The 25677-nt window shown below is 35.4% G+C and overlaps 1 protein-coding gene across 3 annotated transcripts in view; it reads right to left on the reverse strand.

Annotated features, from left to right (window-relative positions):
* Positions 1 to 25677, reverse strand: part of VPS54 (VPS54 subunit of GARP complex) — a 94213-nt gene that overhangs the window by 3915 nt on the left and 64621 nt on the right. For all 3 annotated transcript variants that reach the window (XM_068565180.1, XM_068565179.1, XM_068565178.1), the window contains exons 13-22: positions 21052 to 21181; positions 20257 to 20438; positions 19557 to 19669; positions 16998 to 17061; positions 14389 to 14494; positions 13402 to 13489; positions 12699 to 12820; positions 12507 to 12587; positions 3063 to 3170; positions 1043 to 1137 (exon numbers count right to left, since the gene is read on the reverse strand). In XM_068565180.1, coding sequence (XP_068421281.1) covers positions 1043 to 1137; positions 3063 to 3170; positions 12507 to 12587; positions 12699 to 12820; positions 13402 to 13489; positions 14389 to 14494; positions 16998 to 17061; positions 19557 to 19669; positions 20257 to 20438; positions 21052 to 21181 — 1089 coding nt within the window. The remainder of the gene's footprint in view (positions 1 to 1042; positions 1138 to 3062; positions 3171 to 12506; positions 12588 to 12698; positions 12821 to 13401; positions 13490 to 14388; positions 14495 to 16997; positions 17062 to 19556; positions 19670 to 20256; positions 20439 to 21051; positions 21182 to 25677) is intronic.

Genomic DNA, 25677 nt, shown 5'->3' on the forward strand with positions numbered 1-25677 from the left:
CCACTTATACGCAGATTTTTTAAAACAGTAAATACTAGAGCATTACATGATCTGCAGCTGGTTGAATCTGTGGATGTGGAATTGTTGATACAGAGGAGTCCTGTATATGGAGGGCCAGCTCCCTAAGTTATACTCAGATTGTCAACTGCTGGAGGGTCGGCACCTCCAACCCCCACCCCATCCCCCTCTTGCTCAAGGGTCAGCTGTACTTCTTTTCTTTTTAAGGGTAGGGCCAACTTCTGACTCCAAAAGATGTTTTTTACATTTGTTCCTATAAGTTTGAAACTTAAGCCTGAAACTCCTTTAAAAGGGAACAAAATATTCTATTCTTAATCCATGGAACAGGTAACACACTACAGAAACCATATAAAGGTGTACCTACATGATCAGTGCTTTGCACTTTGTATAATCTTTAAACCCATATCTTTATCTACATTGCTCTTAACAAAAATTCTGTGACAGAACTTTTTATCATCCCTATTTTTAAATCTAAGAATATTAAGACGCAGGGTAAGTGATTGGCCCAGTTATAGAGCTAGTAAGTGGCAGAACTTAACCCAAGTTTTCTGATTCTAAATCTATTTCGCCAATAATACATACAATTTGTTCAATGGCTTACAATAAAATATGTACACACTTATTTTTTGTAACCCTGTGAAGGAATTAAGGCAGATTTTATGGTTCTCATTTTATAAATAAGGCACAGAAGTTAAGTGACTTTCTCACGGTCATACAAAGTAGGACTTTGAGTTCTGTCTGGATAGGTGAAGACTACTGGGTGACTTAAGGAGGTGCTACTAATGTACACTGCCTCAAAATGAACATATAAGGTTAGTTAGCTAATTCACCATCTATAAAACACTTTATCACAGATAGATATAGATATACATCACCTCCACAGAGGGAAAAAAAGGCAAAAGTTTGCTGATTTTACAGTCTGGGGCCCTGGCAAGATTATAGTGGAAAAGGACAGCATAATGAATAAAAACCAATCAAACAGTTCAATATGGGAGTATGGGGTAAAAACATGTTGAAAACATACCCATTTTGAGGTCCTCCATCATTTATCACATTTAAGTGAGATAATTGCTTTTTCAAGTGGAGTTTGTAACTTGCATTAATTCTTAAAAATAACATCTGGAAAAGAAATAAAACTCAGTTTCTTAAAGCTCTATTGACATAGAAGACGTAAGTAAGTAATCACTATTGTTTGCAGAAAAACTTAAAAAACCTTTTGCTTTGGCATATACTTTTAAAATGCTCCTCTGAAAGTATTTAATTGCTATTTCAGTATAGTTTTTCTCCTTAGTTGGATAAAAGCTCTTTTTGCTCTTTTCAGTAGTACTTCTTTTAGTGATATGGCTTATCACTGCCTTTTGCCCCTTAGTAGAAATCCTCTGGCATGTGTAAATGGGATCAACCATACAGGTAAAAAGAATAAAAAGAGATGGAGAATTCTGCAATGTATCAATATTAACTAGGAACTTGATAGAGAAAAAAGTCACAATGGTAAAGGCAAGGCTACCGTTATCCTTCCCAATTTCTTGGAAGTATTTTATTGCTTCATATGCAGATTTTTAATGCAATACTTCTTTGGGAAATGCCTGACCTGAAATTATATACAATTAATCTATGGAAACAATTTTGTGAAATATATTTCCCATGGGAAAAAATATATAAAGTCATCTATGGAAAAGTTTTATGGAATTACTGGTACTCAAGTGACAATAATGACATAAAATCTATAATTTGTGCCCAGCTTGACAAGAGTTCCCTTTAAATGATGATGCAGATAAAAATACATGAAATACCTACATACCCAGCTTCTGGACCTGCCTAAGCCTTGTTCTAGAATTAGAACTCAAATGGCAAGTCCAGAAGGTCAGAATGTCAGAGGTGGGGGATCTTACATGTGGAATGAAAAGGATGGCTTGGCTAGGAAGACCGAGAAAGGAAGAAGAGACCCTAGTGGGTGCTCCATATCTCAAGGCTCCTCCTCAGTCCTCAGAGAGCCCCAAAGGCGCTGGATGATATTTAATCATAAAGATGGTATGATTAATGAAAACCTAGGGAAGCATGAAAAAATGGTAATAGCTAGTATAGGATGGAAGTCTGAGGTGGCATGGGAAAGGAGACCAGCAGGTGCAAGAGCAGGGAAGAGACACTGAAAAAGCTACTCTCTGCTCCCAAATACCATTTCCAAGCACTCAACCAATTAGAGACAAACTGAAATATTGATAAGAAACTTGTCTAAATAGCAGAAATCCCAGTGAAAGCTAAGATCATTAGTCATGTAACAACTAGGCTTGTACTAATTAGAACATTATATCATTCTACAATTAGACTTGAATGAGATCACCTGGTATAAAGGGAACAAACTAAGGTGGGTAAAGAAGACTGGAAAAAAAGAAGTACTGGAACCTTTAAAGTACTAGGCGAGGGAATTGAGGGAAGTCACGGGTAGGAATGTCACCGAAAAGTGAAGAGAACTCTGATAATAGTGTAGGCAAGACAGTAGAGACAGAGGGTGGATACTTCAAAAGTAAGAGGTGCCAAAGACTACCCATTTTGCTATTTTTCCTGATCTGTGCCTACTACACATCATTTATGCTGATCTAACAAATATTAATGTTAAGGCATACTGATTGAGTTACTTTATATGTCATCTCATTATTAAGTCTATCACTAATTCCTCCCCTATCCAATTTGGATTATAATCACAGTGAGTAACATATTCTACTATTCATTGATAAATGCTAATCCTGATTTTCAAACTAATAATGTAATAAATGATGCCAGTAGAATCTGGGACCTCTGATGACCCAATGGACAAATGAAAATCTGCTTTTTAGAATGGCTGACTACACAGCAAAGCTACTATTGCTCTGGCCTGTCAGGGCAAGGAGCACTCTGAAATCAAGTCAATATAACAACTGGAAAAAATAAAATAATCATACTGGAATACGAACTAAGCTTAACTGTGCCAAAAGTACATAATAAAAACACTACAATTCTGCATGCATTTTATGTTATATATAATAGTTTTAGGAATTACTACTCACTTGTGTTTGTTCTTCTGGAAGGAGATCAAATATAGCTTCATGCATTTTTGCCATTTGCTTACAAATATTCCTGAAACAGGCAGAAGGAACGGGAGCTTTCACTTCATACTGGCAGGGAAAAATAATGAGAATTACATTCATGTCCTCTGGATTGCATATTGTCCCCACTGTTCCCTAAAACATATATTTTCTCCCCCTATACATCTAACTCTTCAACTGTGATCTGTGCTACTCATGCAAATCTCAAAAACTTTTCATTAAAAATCCTAATCTATTTTGAGAGAGCCAGCATAATTTAGTGGCTAAGAACATAGGCGGCTTCCCTTCTTAAGATGGACTGCTTGGGTTCAAATCCCAACTCTTAAAATTCTTAGCTATGTGAGATGGGGTGAGTTACTTCTCTATATTCGGTGAGATATTTCTCTATATCTCAAAGGGCGTGCTGTGAGGATTTTAAAAGATGGCTCATAAGAACTCAAACTAGTGCTTGATACCAAGTAAATACTCAAAAAATGTTAGCTACTATTCTGGCTCAAAATACGATAATGAATCATTAAAGTAGGCCCTCCAAATTAACAGATTATTTTTTAAACATGATTTTAAGAATGCGTTCAACATGATCATATCTGAAATCAGTATAACTGGTAGAATTAAAATGTTCTTTTTCTTTGCAGGTGGGCCAATATAGTAATCATATTTACCCTAAGGTTAAGAGAAGACTTTTTCAGGCTTCCCTGGTGGCACAGTGGTTAAGAATCTGCCTGCCAATGCAGGGGACACAGGTTCAAGCCCTGGTCCAGGAAGATCCCACATGCCGTGGAGCAACTAAGCCTGTGCGCCACAACTACTGAGCCTGCGCTCTAGAGCCCACAAGCCACAACTACTGAAGCCCGCACCATAACTACTGAAGCCCGCACGCCTAGAGCCCATGCTCCGCAACAAGAGGAGCCACCACAATGAGAAGCCCGTGCACCGCAACAAAGAGTAGCCCCTGCTCGCCACAACTAGAGAAAGCCTGAGCGTAGCAATGAAGACCCAATGCAGCCAAAAATAATAAATAAAATAAATTTAAAATAATAATAATAAAAAAGAGAAGACTTTTTCAATGATCTGTACTGAAAATTTAAAATTAGGTAAATTCACTTACTATTCTTACATCTGGAACAGTATACTGATATGATTTAGATAATCATCTTTTGGCCCACATTTTAGAATTCACAGCTTAAATTATATATCATTTTCATTTATAAGACAAATTTGGGCTAAATAATTATATTTTAGATGCACTAATCTTATATAGTTTATTAAAATGATGAGTTCCAATATACTGCTGCAGCAGAACCATGTGGAAGTCACCATGTGACTGGACCAAGCAAAGTCGTGACCACTCAAGGGTTTGTCTCTCTTCAGCCTAGAGATATATCAAACATCCCCTTATCTTTTTTATTAATAAGTTTAAAGATATAATTCACATACCATAAAATTCACCCCTTTAAAGTGTACAATTAACTTTTTTTAGTAAACTCTTAGTTATACAACCATCACCACTAATTTCCAAACATTTTCATCACCCCAAGAAGAAACCCCATACCCATTAGCAGGCATGCCCCGTTCCCCCCTCCCCTCAGCACCTGGCAACTACTAATCTCTAGAAATGGAATCATACAATCTGTGGCTTTTTGTGACTGGCTTCTTTCACTTAGCATGCTTTCAAGGTTCATCCATGTTGCAGCATGTGTCAGTACCTCATCTTTTTTATGGCTGCATGATATTCCGTTGCATGAATATACCATAGTTTATCCAATCAGCAATTAATGGACATTTGGGTTATTTCTACTTTTGGGCTATTATGAATAATAATGCCACGAACATTCATGTACAGATTTCTGTGTAGACAAATGTTATCAATTCTCTTGGGTATATACCCAGAAGTGGAATTACTGGATCATATGGTAACTCCATGTTCAACCTTTTGAGGAAATGCCAAAATGTTTTCCACAGCGGCTGTACCACTTTACAATCCCACCCAGCAGCATATAAGGGTTCCAATTTCTCCATATCCTCACCAACACTTGTTATTGTCTTTTTTATTTTAGCATCCTAGTGGGTATGAAGTAATATCTCACTGTGGTAATATCGCCTTATCTTAACTATCCCCCTGTCCTGGGTTGAATAATTGCTTCCCCAAATTCATGTTCACTTAGAGCCTCATAAGGTCATAGTGGATTAGAGTGGGTCCTAAATCCACTGACTGGTGTTTTTATAAAAGAAAGAAGAGGGAAATTTAGACACAGAGAAACACAGAGGGAAGATGACCACGTGAAGACAGAGGCAGAGATTGAAGTGATGCATCTACAAGCCAAGGAATGCCAACAACTGATAGCAAGCACCTGAAGCTAGAAAGAGGCAGGGAAGGATTCTTTATTAGAGCCTTCAGAGGGAGCATGGTCTAGGGACACTTCTATCCTCCAGAACTACAAGAGAATAAATGTTTGTGTTATAAGCCACTCAGTCTGTGGGAATCTGTTATGGCAGCCCCAGGAAACTAGCATACCCCCAAAACCTTCCTTCATTGCTTTCCCTCAAGATACTATCCTTTCCATCCGACCTTCACCACACGTTTCTTCAGTCACTTAAACTTGATACTGTACTTCTTTATTCTTAACCCTTAAAGTTTGGTTCTTGCCACTACCCAAACTACCTTCCCTCTGCCATTAACAATCTTCTGAAACTTCTCTCTGGAAAAATCACTAAGGAGGTCCTAATTTCCAAATTTAGTAACTTTTCTAGTTTCCCTTCCTCACTGCTCTGCAGTATTTCACAGAATTTCACACTTGAAACACTATCCTGGTGCAGTACAATGCTTTCCCGGTTCCTCCCCTCCTAACCTTCCCCTTCTTCTATCTCCTGTCTCCTAAGTGCAAAGCTACTTTAACATTAATACCCCCTTATCTTCCTCATTTTTCTCTCATCAACATCGTTCAGTCTCATAACTTCTAATATAGCTCTAGTTCTGAACCATTTTATTAAGTCACACATTTGTTACATGTTCCAATCCATAACTGAATTTACCATGAGCTTTCCCAAACCTGCTCCTCTTACCTGTTTCAATTACTTTTACTGGTATTATAATCCTCCTGATCACACAGCCCTGAAATCTCCAACTCAGTTTTTATTCCTTCTTTTCCTTGTTTCCTTGTATTGAATCAGTGACTAAGTCCCATCAAATATACTTTCATATTATTTTACACATTAGTTAGTACTCTAGGTCAGAATTTCTCAACCTCTATACTACTGACATTTTGGGCTAGATAATTTTTTGCTGTGAGGGTTGTCCTGTGTATTGTAGGATGTTCAGCGGCATCCCTGGTCTCTACTCACTAGTTGCCAGTATCATCCCACTCTAAGTTGTGACAACCAAAAATGTTCCCAACATTTCTGAATGTCCTCTGGGGACAAAATTGTCTTAGTTGAGAAACCCCACCCTAGGTGAGGCCTCAGTACTTCTCATCTGAAAAAATATAGCATTTTAACAAATCCAGATATTACTTCAACAAACACTTAATAAAACCTCCTGGCACATAGTAAGCTCTGAATAAATATTTTCCTGGATGTGTATATGTATGTATGTACATATGTGTGTGTAAATGCACATAGGTATGTACATATGTGTATGTGTAAGAGTGTATGTGCGTGCTTGAACAAACGTGTCAGCTGAAGTGTACAAAGATGAAACAGAGATAGGCCCTTTGGGGAGCTGGCTGTCGAAAAGTTCGTTGGTGTTCCAGAAAGTGGACACTACATTCTACAGGAACAGGGGTGAAGAACATTTAGGTGACAGCAGAGATGGCTTTCTAGGAGCACACTCAGGCTGCTGAGTCTTCAAAGGAAAAAAATTAAGTGAAAGTATTCCAAATAGAGGACATGCCACAACACCTCACATCCATTCCACATACTATCTGATTAACCCTTCTAAAGTATTGGGTTGGCCAAAAAGGTCGTTCGGGTTTTCCCATATGATGTTACGGAAAAACCCAAATGAACTTTTTGGTCAACCCAATACAATTCTAATCAAGTGATTCATTAGTTTAAAAACTTTTGGGTTCTGTTTCTGTTTAAAATTTAGAAAGCTGCAAGAGAATGTCATTACTACCCTAACCACAAGAAAAAAATGGGAATAATTTATAAGACCATAACATTTCTTGAACCTATCAGAGAATAGAGGTTACAGGAACCAAGGGAACAAATTCCAAAGACTAACAAGGCCCCCTGAGGAGGGACGGGACACAGGAATCACTTTCAGCAAAGCATAGGAAGAAGAGGTGACCACCCTAGAAGCAAATAAGAAAACAACTAACATTTTAATAATTTCCCAAAGGCCAAATAGACTAGCATATGTTCACAATAAGAGAGAACCCTAGCTACAAGGGAAGTTTCCACTCACAAGCTCTCCATGGGTCTCTAGCAGGTGCTCACAAGCAACACTGGGGTCAGGGCAGGAGACCATAGAGAGTCACTCTCAGTAACACAGGCAAGCAGGAGGTGACTGGCTGCCACCAGGGAAAAGGAACAAATACCACCCACTCCCCCAAACCCTCCTTGTATACAGGGCAAAAGCCTTAAGTCACTGAGAAGGGACTCTTTCGTCCCCAAGGCCACTGTGTGAGGGGTAGAAACAAAACATGCCTGGTTCTGAGGAAAGGGAGAAAAACATCTTAAGCCCAGGATCCTACAACAATCAAAGCAGAGGCTGGGTACAATTGGAGGAGGAGTGAAAACACTGAGAAGGCTCCACCTCCAAGGACTCACATTACCTAATTTCAAGACTTATAATAATGCTACAGTAGTTAAGACAGTGTGTTACTAGTGTAAAGACAGACATATAAATCAATAAAACAGAATAGAGAGTCCAAAAATAGAGCCACACAAAAATAGTCGACTGATTTTTCAACAAAGGTATCAATAGAGAAAGGACAGTCTTTTCAACAAAAGGTGTTGGAACTATCCAAAAAAATGAACATTGACTCATACTACACACTATATGAAAAAATCAACTAAAAATGGATCATGGACTTATATATAAAACCTAAAACAATAGCGCTTCTAGAAGAAAACACTGGAAATTATCTTTGTAACTTGGGTGACAAAAAGTTATTGGGATAAGACACAAGAAGCATGAATAATAAAAGAAAAAACTGATAAACTGGAGTTCACCAAAGTTAAAAACTGCTCTTTTTAAGACACTTAAGAAAATGAAAAGGTAAGCCATAGACTGGGAGAAAATACTTACTTGATAAAGGACTTGTATCTAGGATATATAAAGAACTCTTAAAACTCAATAAGAAGATAACCCAATTTTTAAAAATGAGCAAAAAAATTTTGAACATTTTGCCAGAGAAAAAGTATGGATGGCAAACTAACACATGAAAAGATACTCAACCTATTGGTCATTATATAAATTAAAACCACAATGAGATATCACTCAATACAGACCTACTAGAAGACTAACATTAAAAAACAGAGAGACAATAGAAGGTGCTGGTGAAGATAAAGAGTACCTAGAACTCTTGTACATCACAAGTAGAATATAAAATTGTATAGTCACTTCGGAAAATAATTCGGCAGTTTTTTATAAAGTTTTACATTTCTATGCCACCATCAATATATTCCAAGGTATTTACACAAAAGAAATGAAAACACATGTCCACACAAAGATGTGCCCATGAATGTATATAGTGGCATTATTCATAACAGCCAGAAACTGGAGAAAACCCAAACATCTATCAATTGATTAATGGATAAACAAACAGTAGTACATCCATACAATCGATATCACCCTATAATAAAAATGAACAAGCCATTAACACCTGCTATAACATCCATGAATTTCAAAAGCGTTATGCTAAATGAAAGGAACCTGGGACAAGAGGTTACATTCTGTATAATTCCATTTATAGGACATTCTGGAAAAGGCAAAACTATATGGAAGAAAATCAGATCAGTGGTTGTCATGGTTTGGGGATGTCAGGAAAGGATTAACTGCAAAAATGCCAACAGTGATAGAATTGTTCTATATCTTGATTGTGGTAGTTCTACTACATATACATGTTAAAATCCATCAAATTATATACTTAGAAAGGATGAATTTTACTGAATGTAAATTATACCTCCATAAACTTGACTTAAATTGCTTAGCTTTCCATTGGTAGTCAAAGCTCTCCACTATCTTTCCAACATATCTCCCACTCCTGGGTTTACCCACCCTAATACATTAGCTAAATGGAATTACTTACCTTTGTTATTATTAATAACAACAGCAAAAGCATTAGCAGTCAACATTTATTGGAACTGGCTATAGTCAGATACATGATAAAAGAAAAGTGCTCCACATATATTATCTCATAAATCTTCACTACAAGTTTACAAGGCTTTATTATTATCCTCATTTAGAGATAGGAACCGAGGCTTAAGGAGATTAATAATTTGCCCAAGGTTCTTCAGTGACTAATGTGTGACAAACATTGAATTTGAACTTAGGTCTACCTGACTCCAAAACCCAACACTAAACTTCCTTCTTAGGATTCCTACCAACATGTCTGTTCATGCTGTTACCTCAGAGTATCTCTTCACTTCAACTTCATTTGCTCTAATTGTATCTATCTTTAAAAGCAAAACTTATATGCATGCCTCATCCATAAAGCTTTCCCAGATCTCCCTCCCCAGCTGACAACCATCTCTTTCAAAACATTAAAAGCTCCAATAGCACTGAATCGATTCCTTACTTACGATACTTTAATCTACCTCCTGTTATAGTTATTGATATAATTACCCTACTAGATATTTTACTGTATGAGGACAAGATCAAAGGCTTCTTCACTCTTGTGTATCACTGTTAACCTAACACGATTTAACTCAATGAATGAATGAATGGTGGCTGGGATATTAGTCTAGCCAGTAGTACAATTAGATGTTAATGTTTCATTCTACCCAAGGAAAGGTACCCTTGTTTATTAGCTTCTTAGAATCAGCCTATATTTTATTACTGTGTTATTCTTCTTTCCCCAAATTAAAATTCCTGATAAGAAAGTGAAAAGCTAAAAATTGAGAGACTAACCCAAATCAAACACTGTCTGCTATTTTAGTGTGAATTAAAAACAGGGCCAAACTCCTGGGCAACCCATGGAAGCAAGTAGGGCAGGGAGTGGTAAAGAGAGACTTGATAATACAGGGAAAATGTAACATGTCAGGGTAACAGGAGAAGTCATCAGTGAGCCAAACTCCTGGGCAACCCATGGAAGCAAGTAGGGCAGGGAGTGGTAAAGAGAGACTTGATAATACAGGGAAAATGTAACATGTCAGGGTAACAGGAGAAGTCATCAGTGAGGAAGGTAGCAGAGAAAACACTAAGTTGCAAATGTCTAGGCACACTCTTGACATTAAAAAAATGACATAAAAAATGGGGAGGGAGGTGTTTGAAATTTATAAAAGAGTTAAGAGATATAATAACCAAATGCAATGTGTAATTTTGTTAGGTGTGATATAGTAGTGTGATTATATTAAAAAGTATCCCTCCCTAGTTTTTAGAAATATATACCCAAGTATTTAGGGATGAAATATTATAGTGGCTCAAATTAACTACAAAATATTTTAGCAAAAAAAGAAAAATGTTAATGACTATTAAATATAGGTGATAAATATATGGGAAGCTCACTAAATAATTTTATTTTTCTTTACCAAAAAGAAAGAAAGAGAGAAAAAAGAATGCAATGAATTGTCACAGGAAAAAGTCTAGCCATAGTCCCAATTCTTGTTCATAGACTTTGGATGACCAACATGATAGAAAAAAGTCAAGGTTTTAAGAGTACCAGCACTTTTTTGGTTTTGCTTCATTCTATTCCCCAGCTTATTACTAGCTTCACTATTTAACATTTACCTTACTCTACACATTATTAGGTGTTAAGTCCTCTGCCTTGTTAGATGATAAACTTCTTGAGGGTAGTCACAGTGCATTATTCATTGACTTCTGGTACACAGAAGAATGTCATGTATCAAAAAGGAAACTGGTGGAATAGAACTGCTTTTGCATTTAGCTTGTACTTGGCAACCATGAAGAAAACAGAATTTCTAACCAATCACTTTTCTCCATACAAAACTAGAAACTTAGAAGGCATAACATAACATAGGTATGTTTGCACATAACTATAAATTCCTTAAGCTTCTTAAAAGAGAAGCATAAAACATCTATACTATATACTAACTACGTCAGAGGTTCTCAAAGTGTGGTCTGGGGACACCTGGGAGTCAGAGGCTCTTTCAGGGAATATGTGAGGTAAAAACCATTTTCATAGTAATACTAAGATTAGTATTATTCACTTTCGGTCTCTCATGATTGAATGGTGGGGATTTTTAGATGACCTGTGATGTCATTCTGAAGGCTAATCAAACGTGTGTTTATGTATTCTTGTGTTTTAAATTTTTTTTTAGTTTTAATTTCTAATATGGTACTTACTGATAAGTATATTTGCATAAAAAAATCTCTTTGGGGTCCTCAATTATTTTTAAGAATGTAAAGGGGGTCCTATGACCAAAATGTTTGAGAACTTAACATTAAACAAATGCAATCTTATTTTCCAATCACTCCTTCTCACTGTCAACTTCAAAGATTTGGGTGTGAATGGGCACCACTTTATCTTGCCTTTTTATAATTTTTATGTGCCTACTGCTCTTGCCATCTCAGAATCTGAAGGATCCAAGTAGAAGGAAAAGCATATCAAAGGGTCTTGCTTTATAAGATTACTCTAAAAATACTCTGGGGCAAAAGTATAAACTAAATAAACCTTCAAACTTTCAAGGTATGAGATTTCTGCTTTCTCTCTAAGACATGTACTGAATAATTGAGGGAAAGGAAAGAGTGAGGGATAGGGCAAAAGTGACTAGGGCTGATTAAGTGACATTTTTCTGAAGATACCCTCCGAGTGCAATTAAGAATTTTTTGGAAAACAGTGCTCCTTTTAATGACTTATGTGGAATGGGAAGCAAATAAGAAACAAGTACTGAAATTGAATATCTATGACGGAAATAAGAGAGCACCTCAGGCTCTACCTTCTTAGCCTGGAAAATAAAATAACACACTTTACCACAAATAATTTAATGTTTATTTTCTCAATTCTGTCTCTGGAAGGCTTTCAGACTAAAATATGCTTTGAAGATACATAATTTTCAATGCAGCTAATATAAAATTACTTCTACATAGGGTTTCTATCATCCTTGAAATCATCTTCCCCCACCCCTACCCCCAAGTCCCTTAGGAAATGAATATCAACTATTTGGGTGATCTGAACATTTGAGTTTTTCCCTAAACTCGGAACAATTTTGATTTGTTAGACAACTGTGAAAAGTCACAACCCTTTCAAACAAAGCCTAATAATTTCCGTAAATTATTACCTTAGATAACAGCTTGTCAAATAAGCTATCCATTATCGCTACAAGCTTAGCTGATATTTCAGCTATGTGGTCATGGTAGTCCTGTAATGAGAAATAACGTTGTATTTTAAAGTCCCTCGGACACATCTAAAATACTTAACAATTAAGGAGTTAAATTTATGAAACTCCAGTAGAAAATACATGGAAAGGTACCTTAGTGATATGATCAAAATGCCTAAGCATACTATACTGCTTAGGCTGCAGTCGAGCTTCAAAATGAGCCCTGATCACAGGAATGTAGTGCACGATTAACTGCAAACAGCGTGAAGAAAGAGCTGAAGATCCGGGAGGTAGACATATCGTGGAGAAAAAAAAAGGTATTAGCTGGTATTTAAGGTATTTAATTACCTGTCAAATTATGTAAAAAATATCAATTAATTTTATACAGACCCCAGTTTATTACATAAATGAAGAACACAGTAACAGAAAGCAACATATTTCATATTTTTTGTTTAAGAAAATCATTTGGTACTGAATGATGTAATGAATTATGCTGCTTTTCCAATGGACTCAAGTTGTGAGTAGTACTGGCATGAGGAAGCTAATGGGACAACCGATTCTCTTCTGACATTCAGATACCTTTCACCCCATATATACATACGTACTTCATACATATTACATTTTAACATTTTTTTACAATAGTGCAACTTTCTAGTAACTTATATTTATTGGACTGAAAATTCCTCATAACATTTCTCCGGAAGTTATTTTTCAGTTATGGCAATACATAAGAAAGTGACATTGCTACTTTTAGAGGCTTTAGTTAGAGGCATAAAAACATCAGGTATAATAAAACATAAGTATAGTGACATCACTGTAATGCCTCAGCATGTGAATTAAATACAAAAATCCATACCCAAATTTTTTGTAGTTATTGTTTTTAGTCCAACAACTTGCAGTGCACCAGCTCCAAGAACTAACTGGCAACTTCTTGAATTGAAGTACTAACAAAGGAAGAAAAAAAAAACAAACCAACAATTTATTAAAAACTATTCTTTATATGCTGGCAATGTGTTAATTCTAAAAATACATTCCTCTTTCCTCTCATTTAAGGACCAAATGAGTTTTTCTAGTAGGAGCAATTAGGATCTGTTTATGTAATGACAAAACAAAACAAAAAAAAGGCAAGGGGTGTTCCCAAATGATAATATTTACAGTCTGGTAGGGAAAAAGTTGAGAAACTCTAAAAATCAGTTGTTCAGAAATTAATATTTAATTGGCATTCACAAAACTAGTTGTTTCAGTCATTCTAATTGGATAGTCCTACTTTCGAAAGGGTAACAAAATCTTTCTGGACTAAAATATGACAACTTAATTTTGGGACAGAATTAATTGATAGATTAGGTATTTGAAAAAAATAAAGCCTTTTCTCTAGGCTAGCAGTTTAAAATATCTGTTAATATGAAATGGCTGAATAACACTATCACCACAGTTTCATTTTACATCAATGGTTCTGAAATAATGATTTAAGAAAAATCTCTAACCTTAGTGAGATGAATTTTGTAAAGTTCAGTGAATTCCTTCCATGCACATTTGAAACCAGTCCAGGTTTTTTGACCTAAGTGGCCTCAGTCATGTTCAGCACCTAACGAACAAATCATCTCCTGTCTCCGATATCATTAACAACTCTATGGGTGTAATGAGGAATCACCAAATGTGGAGTGAGAAGGAAGCAGGTGGCCTCCTTCAAATAACATGTTGTGTTCAACCACAATCAAATGTCACAAAATTAATGTCTTAAAGATAGCTTAACCTTGCAATGTCTTAGAGTTGGAAGATTACTCACGCCCTAATGAATTACCTCTTCCAACTATTTTTTCCATAGGAGTGAAATCATACACACCTTCAATAAATCTGATAGACGAGTGAGCATGTCAGTAGTAACAGATGGGATATTATCCACACACTGGCAATATTCAAGGATAATTCTTATCAACAGCAATACGGTTCTACAAAAAAAGAAAGATGACCCAGTAGACACTCAAAACAAGAAAAATCAAACTGATTTGGCATATAAAAATCAATACTGATCTTGGCAACTGTTAAATTATGTGTTTTACCTATAAGTGCAACAGAGTAGGCATAGGCACTAGGGTAAGGCAACAGAAAATCCCTAGAGTGTAAAATTAAGGAGGCACTCAATTTCAGGGTTGTGCAATTGCAAGGTAATCACTTGCATGACACTGAGAAAGGGTACCGGTACCTCCTTAAATTTTGTGTTGTGAGCACATCACTCTCTGTGTGACATTCACACTAAGGTAAGTCTCTTCCATAAGGCAGGTATCCCATTCCTTGGCCAATTTAGAAACACTGAAAAAAGCTTAACCAGTGTTTCTGATTAGGTAGTAGGTCCTCATAAATGTTGAATTAATGAAGAGAACCTAGTCTAGATTTTCTTAGTGAGATGAAAGAGAAACTGTGGCTTCTAAGAACAATATATCTTCTAAGAAGTTTATTTGTAAATCACAAAAGCTTCTCCAAAGATGAGAAAGTTATCAGCTCATTATCAGGACATGTCATAAGCTGAAAAGAGGCACTACTGAGAGGTTAAATAAGGTTGAAACTAAGGGAGAAAGAGTCATTCATTACAGCACATCTAAATTCAATGAGATCCTCAGAAATGAGTGATCCATGTAAACCAATGTTTTATGAAAGTCTGAAGAGAGCAGTGATTCAAGAAGGAGAGTATCTAGCCTTTATAACAGCTTAATTGTCAGACCACATATTACTCTCCATGCATAGTCCTAGAGTCTGCTTTACTGGGCAGGAGTCCATTGCTTATCTTTTGTAATTTTCTCTCTGAAGATATAATACTCCACCTTTAGCCAGGGAGTTCAGTTTTTTGGCAGAAGCCTCTTTGCCTAAAGAGCAAGAAAGCCAGATAGCTAGAGGGGACCATTTCCATCAAGCAAGGGAAGAGTAACAAGACACAGTCCTACCTCAGTATCCACAGGGGATTGGTTCCAGGACATCGTGTGGATACCAAAAACCATGCATGCTCAAGTCCTTTATATAAAATGGCGTAGTAAAGTCTTCCCTCTATATCCATGGGTTCTGCATCCTGGTTGGTTGGATGTGGAACCCATGGATATAGAGGGCCAACTGCAATGGGTAATTAAGGAAAGAAATCATGATTAGATTGAAGGACTAAGATTATAGGGAGGTTGAAAAAAGCTCTGTCCCACCAGAAATGGAAAAGAACTCCAGAGAAGAAAGGAATGGAAGCTTTAGCTTACAATGGGTGCACTTCAGAGTTTTGGATAATATACAGGTTGAGAAAAAGCATAAATTCTATACACACTATTTGAGTGCTTATTAGGTGCTAAGAAAAATTAAAATGGTAAGATATGATCCCCATCTTTGAGGAATTCAGAGACTAACCAGAAAGTGCCATGAGAGAGGCACAGAGAGTTACAGAGAGGATCATTCATTCTTCCTGGAAGGGATGGCTGTTTCAGAAAAGACTTACTTAGTGACAAGAAACAAAGAAGAAAAGTGAAAAAGAATTCTGGTGTAGATATTGGGAGCTAGATTTTTATTCTAATTCTGGCTCCATTTGGGTAATTTTATATTAACTACTTAAACTTCTAAGCTCCAATTCTCTTAACTGTAGAAAGGGAACAATAATCCCTGAAATGTCTATTGTACAACATGGCTGTAGAGATCAAATGAGATCATATATATGAAAATATCTAAACTATGAAGTGTTATTAAAATTAAAGTATGTGAAGATATTATCTTAACTACCCATTTAATAAAAGGCATATAGTACTAGACAAACAACATTGGAATTTATATTTTTCTTAGTTAACTTGAATTTGAAATACTGTTTTTGGTAAAAGACCTAATGACAAATGATGATAATGGAAATAACTACCAACAACTATCAACTTCTTGTTAGGTACTAGAACTGTACTAGATTCTTTACATGAATTACCTGTTTAATTTCACAATAATTCTAAGTATAGTACTATTATCCACATTTTGTTTTATAAATAAGGAAACTGAGGCGTACAGAGTAACTTGCCCAAGGCCACAAAGTAACAGAGCTGCTGGGACTCAAACCTAAGCAGTCTGACTCCAGAGCTCACAACTTCAACTACTATGCTGTATACTACACACTAAAAAAGTTGCAAGAAAAAAAGACAGAAAGAGCTTGAGACACTTATAACATCATGGAGCCACTATAGCACCCTTGGATTATGTACCTCTAGGTTCTTGTTACATGAGAAAAATCAACCAACCCCTTTTTTTGTTAAGCCAGTGTAGTCCTAATGGATAAAGAATACTACAAAATATAGAAAAATAAAAAGGAATCCATAAAATTTCTTCAAAATTCTTTGTAAGATTTACAATTGTTAATCCAAAATTTCCAATTCACATCAACGGGTAACTAAAAGACCTATGTTTTAAATACTTGATTCAACTAATGAAGAAAAACGTGTCACTCACCCAACAACAGCATACTGTTGTCCCTCGACAATGAGAACTTCAGCTGGTTTCCTTTCTTCTGTAGCTAGAGAGTAAAGCGAATAAAGAGACATGGGTATAAGATGAAACAAAATATTGGATAAAAAATTTAAACTGGAAAAAACTGAAAAAGTTCCTATTCAGGGCCTGAAACTATCTCATTTCTGCAAATAAATCTACTTCTTGGGAAACAATTCAGCACAAAGTAAATAAAGTATACTGCATTTGGAATTAGAGAAATCTGGATTTGAATTCCAGTACTGCCAATTACTGGATGCAAGACTAGGCCAATTACTTATTTTGAATCTCAATATCTGTATCCATTAGACATGGACAACAATATCTACCTTTCAGTGTTGTTACTGAAAGAGATAATGCTTACGAACTGGCTATCCTCTAGGTCTGGCACATGGCAGATGATCGATAAGAAGTAAAGGAAAAAGAATGTTATTAGTTGGGAAAGGCAGAACTAGCATTTCAACTGGTTATCTTTTCTTTATTATAACCCTTAGAGTACAACTTAATTCCTAAATTCAATGGAGAGATTATGTATTACTTTTCAAGATTTTAATCCAAAAGTTACTTTATTTTCAGCATGTGGTATTTCTTATCATTAAAAAACAAAATTCAGCATACTGAGGTGAAAAGAACAGTGGACTGGATTACTGTCCTGAATCATCCAAATTAAACAGATTACCATGCGCAAGTAAGTCATCATGCTTCCCTAAGCTTCAAATCCTTTTGTTCTAAGACATTAAATATCTACTTCCTCATCTCTCTCAAGGAAAGAAATTCAGTGTGATATAATTTCTAATCACAATTCACTCTGTATGTCAGATTAAGTTTTTTGAGGACAGGGGTTGTGTCTTAACCAATTCTCAATACTGCAGAGAAATGGCTTAGCACAGTAGTTAAGAGGAAGGGCCCTAAAGTCAGTCTGCCTGCAGCTGGATCCCAGCTCTACCACTTCCAAGCCAGGTAACCTTAGGCATGTTGCTTAACCTCTTTGTGCCTCAGTTTCCATATTTGTTAAATGGGAATACTAACACTGTCTAGCTCATGGATCTGTAAATGAGATAACAATGTAAAGTGCTTAGAAAAAACTGTCTAGCATCAGGTAAGCACCAAATTAATATTAACTGCTATCCATTAAACTTCATCTCCCCAGTGCCTAGCTAAGTAGCTAGTAACTCAATAAATAGATGATGGGTGCATGAATAACAACCAAGGATCCTTAACTCTGCATGAACTAGTAAAATGTTAATGGATTTCTAATAGCATATCCTTTCTTCTTTCTCAGAGGAAAACAAAAGACAGAAGCAGGGTATATGGACTACCCTGATGTTACATCGGTTAAGAATCCACCTGCCATTGCAGGGGACACGGGTTGGAGCACTGGTCCAGGAAGATCCCACATGACACGGAGCAACTAAGCCCGTGCGCCACAGCTACTGAGCCTGCTCTATAGAGCCCACGAGCCACAACTACTGAAGCCCGCGTGCCTAGAGCCCGTGCTCTGCAACAGGAGAAGCCACCACAATGAGATGCCTGCACACCGCAACGAAGAGAAATGCCCGCTCGCCCCAACTAGAGAAAGCCCGTGCTCAGCAACGAAGACCCAACACAGCCAAAAATAAATAAATAAATAAAAATTTATTAAAAACAACAACAAAAAAAACACACTTTAAAAATTATTCAAGAACTTCATAATTTCAAATCTGGTATTACAGGATGAGTTGTACATAAATTTATATTATTAACACATGATAACTCCACTTTAACTGATACACAAAAATATCTCTAGCCACTGCATGTCTTTCATAAGAAACCCAATTGACATTTGATACAAATGACAATTTTCTTCTTGAAACTCTAATTTTTTAACTTCTGTGTTTTTCTGGATTGTCCTACCTCTCTGCCCTTCCTTTGTAGTCTCCTTCATAGTTTTCTTATTCTACAGTTCTTTATATTTTGGTTTTCTCTATCATATCACTACTACATTACTTGTGATTGATAATAAATATATTTTTCATCAGACTTAGACCTTTTAAAGTAAAATTATACCTCTTACCTATGTCTCAACATCTGACACATAGTAGAAGCATACTAGTGTCCAATAAAAGAATACATGTCTCTAAACAATATGGTACAGTGGTTAAGAACATAGCTATGAAATTATATAAAGTTGGTTTCAAATCCCAGATCTTTATTTGTACCAAATTCCTTAATCCCTGGAAGCCTCATGCCTCCTCACTATTAAACAAGGTATAAATAGTATCTTTATTATAGGTTGTTGTGAGGGTAAACTGGAGTAATGCATGTAAAGCACTTGGTCCAGTGTCTGGATATGGTTAATACTCAATAAGTATCTGAAATTATTATTATAAATTACCACATACTTTTCCAATCAACTACTTACTAAGCTGGGAGTATTAGTTCTAAGCTTCCCAAGAGGCACTATCAATTAAAGAAATATTAAGCACTCCTACAAAATGAACAAACAATATAAAATTGAAAGAGTGTGTGAAAGAGTACACATACCCCCTGATTTTTTTTCAGGTAAAGCAATCTTTCCATCTGCTACAGAATCAACAAGATCCTGAAATTCTGCGGGAACATCAGCTTGCTTCCAGCGCTCATTGTCTAAGAGGAGGCTATTCAAAAGTAAAAAGAAAGGAAGATAAACTTTAATAATCTCCTTGGGTGAAAAGGAAAGGAAGAGCTGGGTGAGTACATAAGACTTTTGTTATATATTTAAGACTACATGTATCTTAGTTAAATTCAAGTACAGCCCATGCAATACAAGGTATTGAGTTTTTAAATAATCATGGCCATTACCTGTTGTTAGTACGTAAGACTTTAAAAAGTGCTGAACACCTTAATAAACTGAAATCATTCATAAACAGTATGAATAGTTTCAGAAAATATTTCTCTTTTTATGTCTCTTAGCCTAGTCAGGAAGAGTGGTAAAACATAATTAACTTCACTTTGAGTGGGAAAGGAAAAGTCAATCTATTAGGATCTTCCTGGTAAGTACTTTAATGGAACTAAACATTCTAACTCCACTTTCAAAAGCCAAGAAATGTGATTTTAATTCCACAATCTGTCTTTAATTAAAAAGAAAAGAATCTGTCAGGGGTTTTAACTGGCCAATTAATGAAGTTTCCTCTTTTAAATATAATTGTGTTTTGTAAAGAAAAGGGAAAAAAAATGAAGAACAGAATGGACATGGTAATAATACCTGAGTTTGGTTTTTCTCTCTTCATGAAACCTGTTTACAAATTTATTAGCTTGGCTCTGAAGTGCTCCAAGTAATGACATGCTTTTTCTTCCACAGATCTGTTCAGTTTCTAAAATGAATGTTTCCATTAATCTGGAAAGTGTTATGAATTCTGTGGAATTTAGTTTCTCAAGAAAACCATCCTAAATTTTAAAGATAACACAAAAATCATGAGAGTTAGTACTAACACCAAATATGGATGAGCTATAAAACCAACTTAAACAAATATTAATATTAATTAATTGTTTTTATAATAGTTGTATTAATTCCTAAAAATTATTTTAAAACAATTTTAAATGAAATTTCCCAATACTTTAGTCCCAGAAATCAAGCATAAAAAGTTTAAGATGTCTAAATTTTATTCTGATCCCCTTGTAATACAGTAGCTCAAATAAATTCAGGTCATACTATACAATTTTCATACTATTGGAGTACAACTAATTTTCTTAATAAATTGTTTGGCTAGGTATACACATATATATGTATAAAAACAGCAGATTAATTTCAAATTAATCATTAAGGTATTATATTTCAAAATAAGTCTTTTAGTCATTTATTTGAAAAGCATGCTTTTTTCTATTTCTTTTATTTGGATTATTTTGCATTTCAACACCTCCTTAACAGACCACACCAGTACCTTATTAAGTGTTAAAAATATGCATTATGTGGAATAGGGACACAAGCGAGGATATATTCCAGATCTTTAAAATAATGTTACTATGTATAAAATATCTAAAGTTTATCAAAACAACTAACCTTTGCTCTTGACATGAGAAATTTGACGGCTCGATCATGGCATATATCTGAGGCACTATATAATAACTCCTGGACATTATTTGCCAGCTTTCCCAGCTCTAAGTCAGTTAATTTCATGTCTTCATTGACCCTGAAAATGACAGAAAGAGATTAAGTCAAGGAAAGTTGTGAACACACTGTTCGCCATAGATGACATACCAATAAAAGACAAAAAGCTGTAAAATTTACATTTGAGGGAAAATTCTGTGATGTATCATATACTTTTATTTTTGTGGTAGAGCATCACATAAAGAAGCTCAGATAACACAAATATATTTTACCCTAATCTTATATAAGAATAATTTTCTCTCTCTGCTGTAGTATTTTTAATACTTAGTTCAGACTCTGACTGGAAATTCTGCAAAAACTACAGCAAAAGAAATTCTCGTTAGGTACAAGGGCGTAGCTGTGGCAGGTTGTGCACAGGTGCCTAGGATGACATAGTGGAAGGAAGAGGAAAGGAATGGAAAGAAGGAACAAACAGGTCCTCTTTTTACTTATAATTATGAATGACTATTAATAGTCAGATCAACTGAACTAATATTTCCTGAGTATTTACTGTGTTTAACTACTATGCACTGGAGGGAATACTGTTCTCAAGAAACTTACAATTAAATAGGAGTACTTATAATATGTAATGCATTTATTCCAGTTTTGAGGAAGAAATGTAAGACTTCCTGTTTTTTATACATTTTTCCCCAGGGCATGTATAAAGACCACTGATTCTGTGCCAACAAGTAAGTTTAGTGTTATCACGAACCAAGTGAAGTACCTTAGCATAATTTTTCTCCGTTTCAGTTGAATTAAAATAACTTTCAAAGATATTTCAAAGAGGATCTGATGTATATTAATTTGAGGCAAACCACTACTCTCACTGGGTTAAGGTATTAAAGAAAGTTATTACCTGTTATCCTTTAAAATTATATCATTAAATTTACTTACTAGTGCTTTAAAATAATGGAGGGATAAATATTTTTTAAATACTCTCAGATACAGTATCTTGCTTGGTTCTCACACTCTGAGGCAGATAGATAAATTTCTACTTTACAGATGAGGATACTGAATCTTGAAAGTTTAAGTGATCTACCCAAGGTCACAAGGTTAAGAGGGTGGGACTAGAACCCAGAATTAGTCTAATTCTATTTCTAATCTGATAAACTTCCTCTACTGCAACATTTCCTTCTATATAAACAGTCCAAGTGCTATTTCAATACCAGCACCCATAAAACTGTTTGCTTAAATTTCAAAGTTAAAATTTTATTTCAATTGTAAATTCGATTTTCTGAAGGATTTCTAAAATTTGCCCCTACGTAAGGGAATGACTAAGAATTTGGAACTCTTGCCAATATGCCACCAATTCACAAAGATATAAACAGGAAATAGCAAAAAAAACCCAACTTAAGTCTTTAAGAAAATAGGGTGACAATCCTAAAAGCTGGGAAGTTTGGTTTTCTAAAAAAATCATTTATTTGTTTGTAATTTTGCTTTTTAAAAAGATTTTAAAAAATTTAAGTCTAATGGATCTCTTTCACGTTAATAGGGAAAAGCAAAAAACAAAAAACAAAACCTCACAAACATGATCCAGTAATTCTACTTCTGGCTATGTACACAAAAGAACTGAAAGCAGGATCTCAAAGAGATATATTTGCACACCCATGTTCACAGTAACACTATTCATAACAGCCAAGAGATGGAAGCAATCCAAGAGTCCACTGACAGATAAATGGATAAAATGTGGTATATACATACAATGGAATATTACTGAGTCTAAAAAAAGAAGGAACTTCTGACACATGCTACAACATAGATGAACCTTAAAGACAATATGCTAAACAAAAGGACAAATACTGTATGATTCCACTTATATGAAGTACCTAGAGTAGTTGAACTCATGGAGACAGAAAGTAGAAGAGTGGTTGCCAGGGGATTGGTAGGGAAGGAAATGGGGAGCTGTTGCTTAATGTGCATAGGATTTCAGATTTGCAAGAACAAAAAGATCTGGAGATTGGTTGTACAACAGTGTGAATATATTTACCACTACTGGACTGTGCACTTAGAAATGGCTAAGATGGTAAACTTTATATGTTTTTATTTTAACCACAATTTAATTTAAATTAAAAAATTTTAAAAACCTACAAAACTTTCTAATCCTTTCCATTATTTTTCCTTTCCCATTTCCTGCATGGGAAATTATTTACTCTTTTGTGCCCATGTCTGCATTGGAATAAACTTACAAAGTTGTAGATTATTTTGATAATGTAAGAAAATATGGAAAATCTACAACATAGATAAAAAATCAGACATCATTTCTGCATGTACTGTATCCATGACACAATTACATACTGCAAAAACACTTGATACAAGAAAGAACTAGTTAGGGTCACGTGTATAAATATACTCAATCAATCCATTGTCCCTTGGGGGTGGGTAGTTCCCAGACATTTATGTGCCTATGAAACACAGAAGAAACCACCTACAGAACCTCTGTTATCATGCTATGGGAGCATGCCATTGTGGAAAGCCAGAGAAGCTCCAAAGTGTATCGTGAGCCATAATGGAGGTGGGAGGGGAGGGATGAAAACTATGAGGCTGCATTTGATTTAAAGGAATCTCAAATAGTACAGCAGATTTCTAGCTATCTTTTAATATCGTTTCTCACTTCTGCCATAATAGTTTTAGCTATCGAATAGCCAACAAGCTATAGACTATCTCTCAAGCCTCTCTTACAGCTAGATACAGACATGTGATAATATTCTAGCCACTAGGATGTGGGACTGCAAATTCTGAATTGTACTCTTTAAAAGAAAGAAAGGATAAAACATGAACAAATTTACGTGAAAGCAACAGGGAACTAACAAATCTAAAATGTATATGGATTTGCAACATAAATAAGGCATATTGGAAGAAGAATAAAAGGTAGGAGAAATTACCAGATATTAAGACTAATTAAAAAGCGATCATAACTAATACAATTTTACTTAATGGTACTGGTGCAAAGCAGACAAGTGAACAAAACAGAATCTAGAAACAGACTCATACATATATGAATATACAATTTAAGACAAGAGTGGCACTATAGAGCAACGGGTAAGACAGTCTTTTCAATAAATGGTGTGAAGTCAAAAAGATAGCCACATGAGGAAAAAGACAACAACCTCACACTATACACAAAAATCAATTCCAGATGGATTGTGGATCTAAATGTGAAAGGGACAGCAACAAAGCTTCCAGAAAAAAACATAAGAGAATATCATCAAAGTCTTAGGGTAGGGAAAGATTTCTTAAATAGGACACACAAAAAAGCACAAACCATAAAAGGAAAGATTGAATCATAAGATATTAAAATTAAGAACTTTTGTTCACCAAAGACCCCAATAAGAGAGTGAAAAGTCAACCCACAGAGTGGGAGAAGAAAGATATCTGCAGTATGGACAACTGACAAAGGGCTGTGTTGGGACTACATAAAGAACACCCATAAATCAATAAGAAATAAAAGGCAAACCAACAGAGAAGTGGGCAAAGGATTTGAATAGGGCCTTCACAGAAGAGGATATCCAAACAGCCAATAAATATATGAAAAATGCCCTCTTACCAATCATCAGGGAAATAAAAATTTAAACTACTATACCTGGGACATATCCACCAAAATGTCTAACATGTAAAACACTGACAATACCAAGAGTGAATGAAGATGTGGAGTGATAGGAACGCTTCCACACAGCTGATAGGATTGTAAAGGAGTACAATCCTTTGGGAAATTGTTTGGCATTAGTTAAATTGACTATTCACAATACTTATTCATTCCTAGGTATATATTCGACAGAAATACTTATGTCATGTACACTGAAGACATCTACAAGAATGTTCACAACAATCAAACTGAAAATAATCCAAATTTCATCAACAACAGAATGATAAATACATTGTGGTGTAGTCAGAAGTGGAATATTTATGCACAAATAAACTACTGCTGCATGCAACAACTTAGAAAAATATCACAAATATAATGTGGAATGAAAGAAATTAGAGACTAAAGAACATGATTCCATTTATGGTTCCATTTATATAAAGTTTAAAACCTGGAAAAACCAATAGTTTTAATGGTTTTTTGGGGGGAAAAGTGAAAGCATAGTGGCAAGGGGGGGCTTCTAGAGAGCTGGTAATGTTCTATCTCTTAACCTTGGTGATTACACCAGGGTGTTCATTTTGTTATAATAAATTGAGCTGAACACTTATAACTGGTCCATTTCCCTATATGTGTATCACATTCCAATTAAAAGATTAAAACAAAACAAAAAAGTAAGGAGAGTACCAGCCTTTATTCTCTCCTTCCTGCTGCTACAGATTGAAATGAGATGATAAAACCTAAGGCACAGAGGGAAGCTACACAATGAGATGGTAGAGCTACCTTCTCAGCTCTGGACCTCCTACCTCTGAATTGTTACAGGAGAGAAACAAAATTCTATATTGTTTAAGCTACAGATGTTTTTACATCTCTTTTAACAGCAGTTTTAGACTGAACCCTAACTAATAAATGTGAAAATATAAGCCAGAACAGAGAAGAAAAAAATTTATTAATATGTAGTT

Source organism: Eschrichtius robustus, chromosome 15 (genome assembly GCF_028021215.1).
Source record: "Eschrichtius robustus isolate mEscRob2 chromosome 15, mEscRob2.pri, whole genome shotgun sequence".
Taxonomy (NCBI): Eukaryota; Metazoa; Chordata; class Mammalia; order Artiodactyla; family Eschrichtiidae; genus Eschrichtius; species Eschrichtius robustus.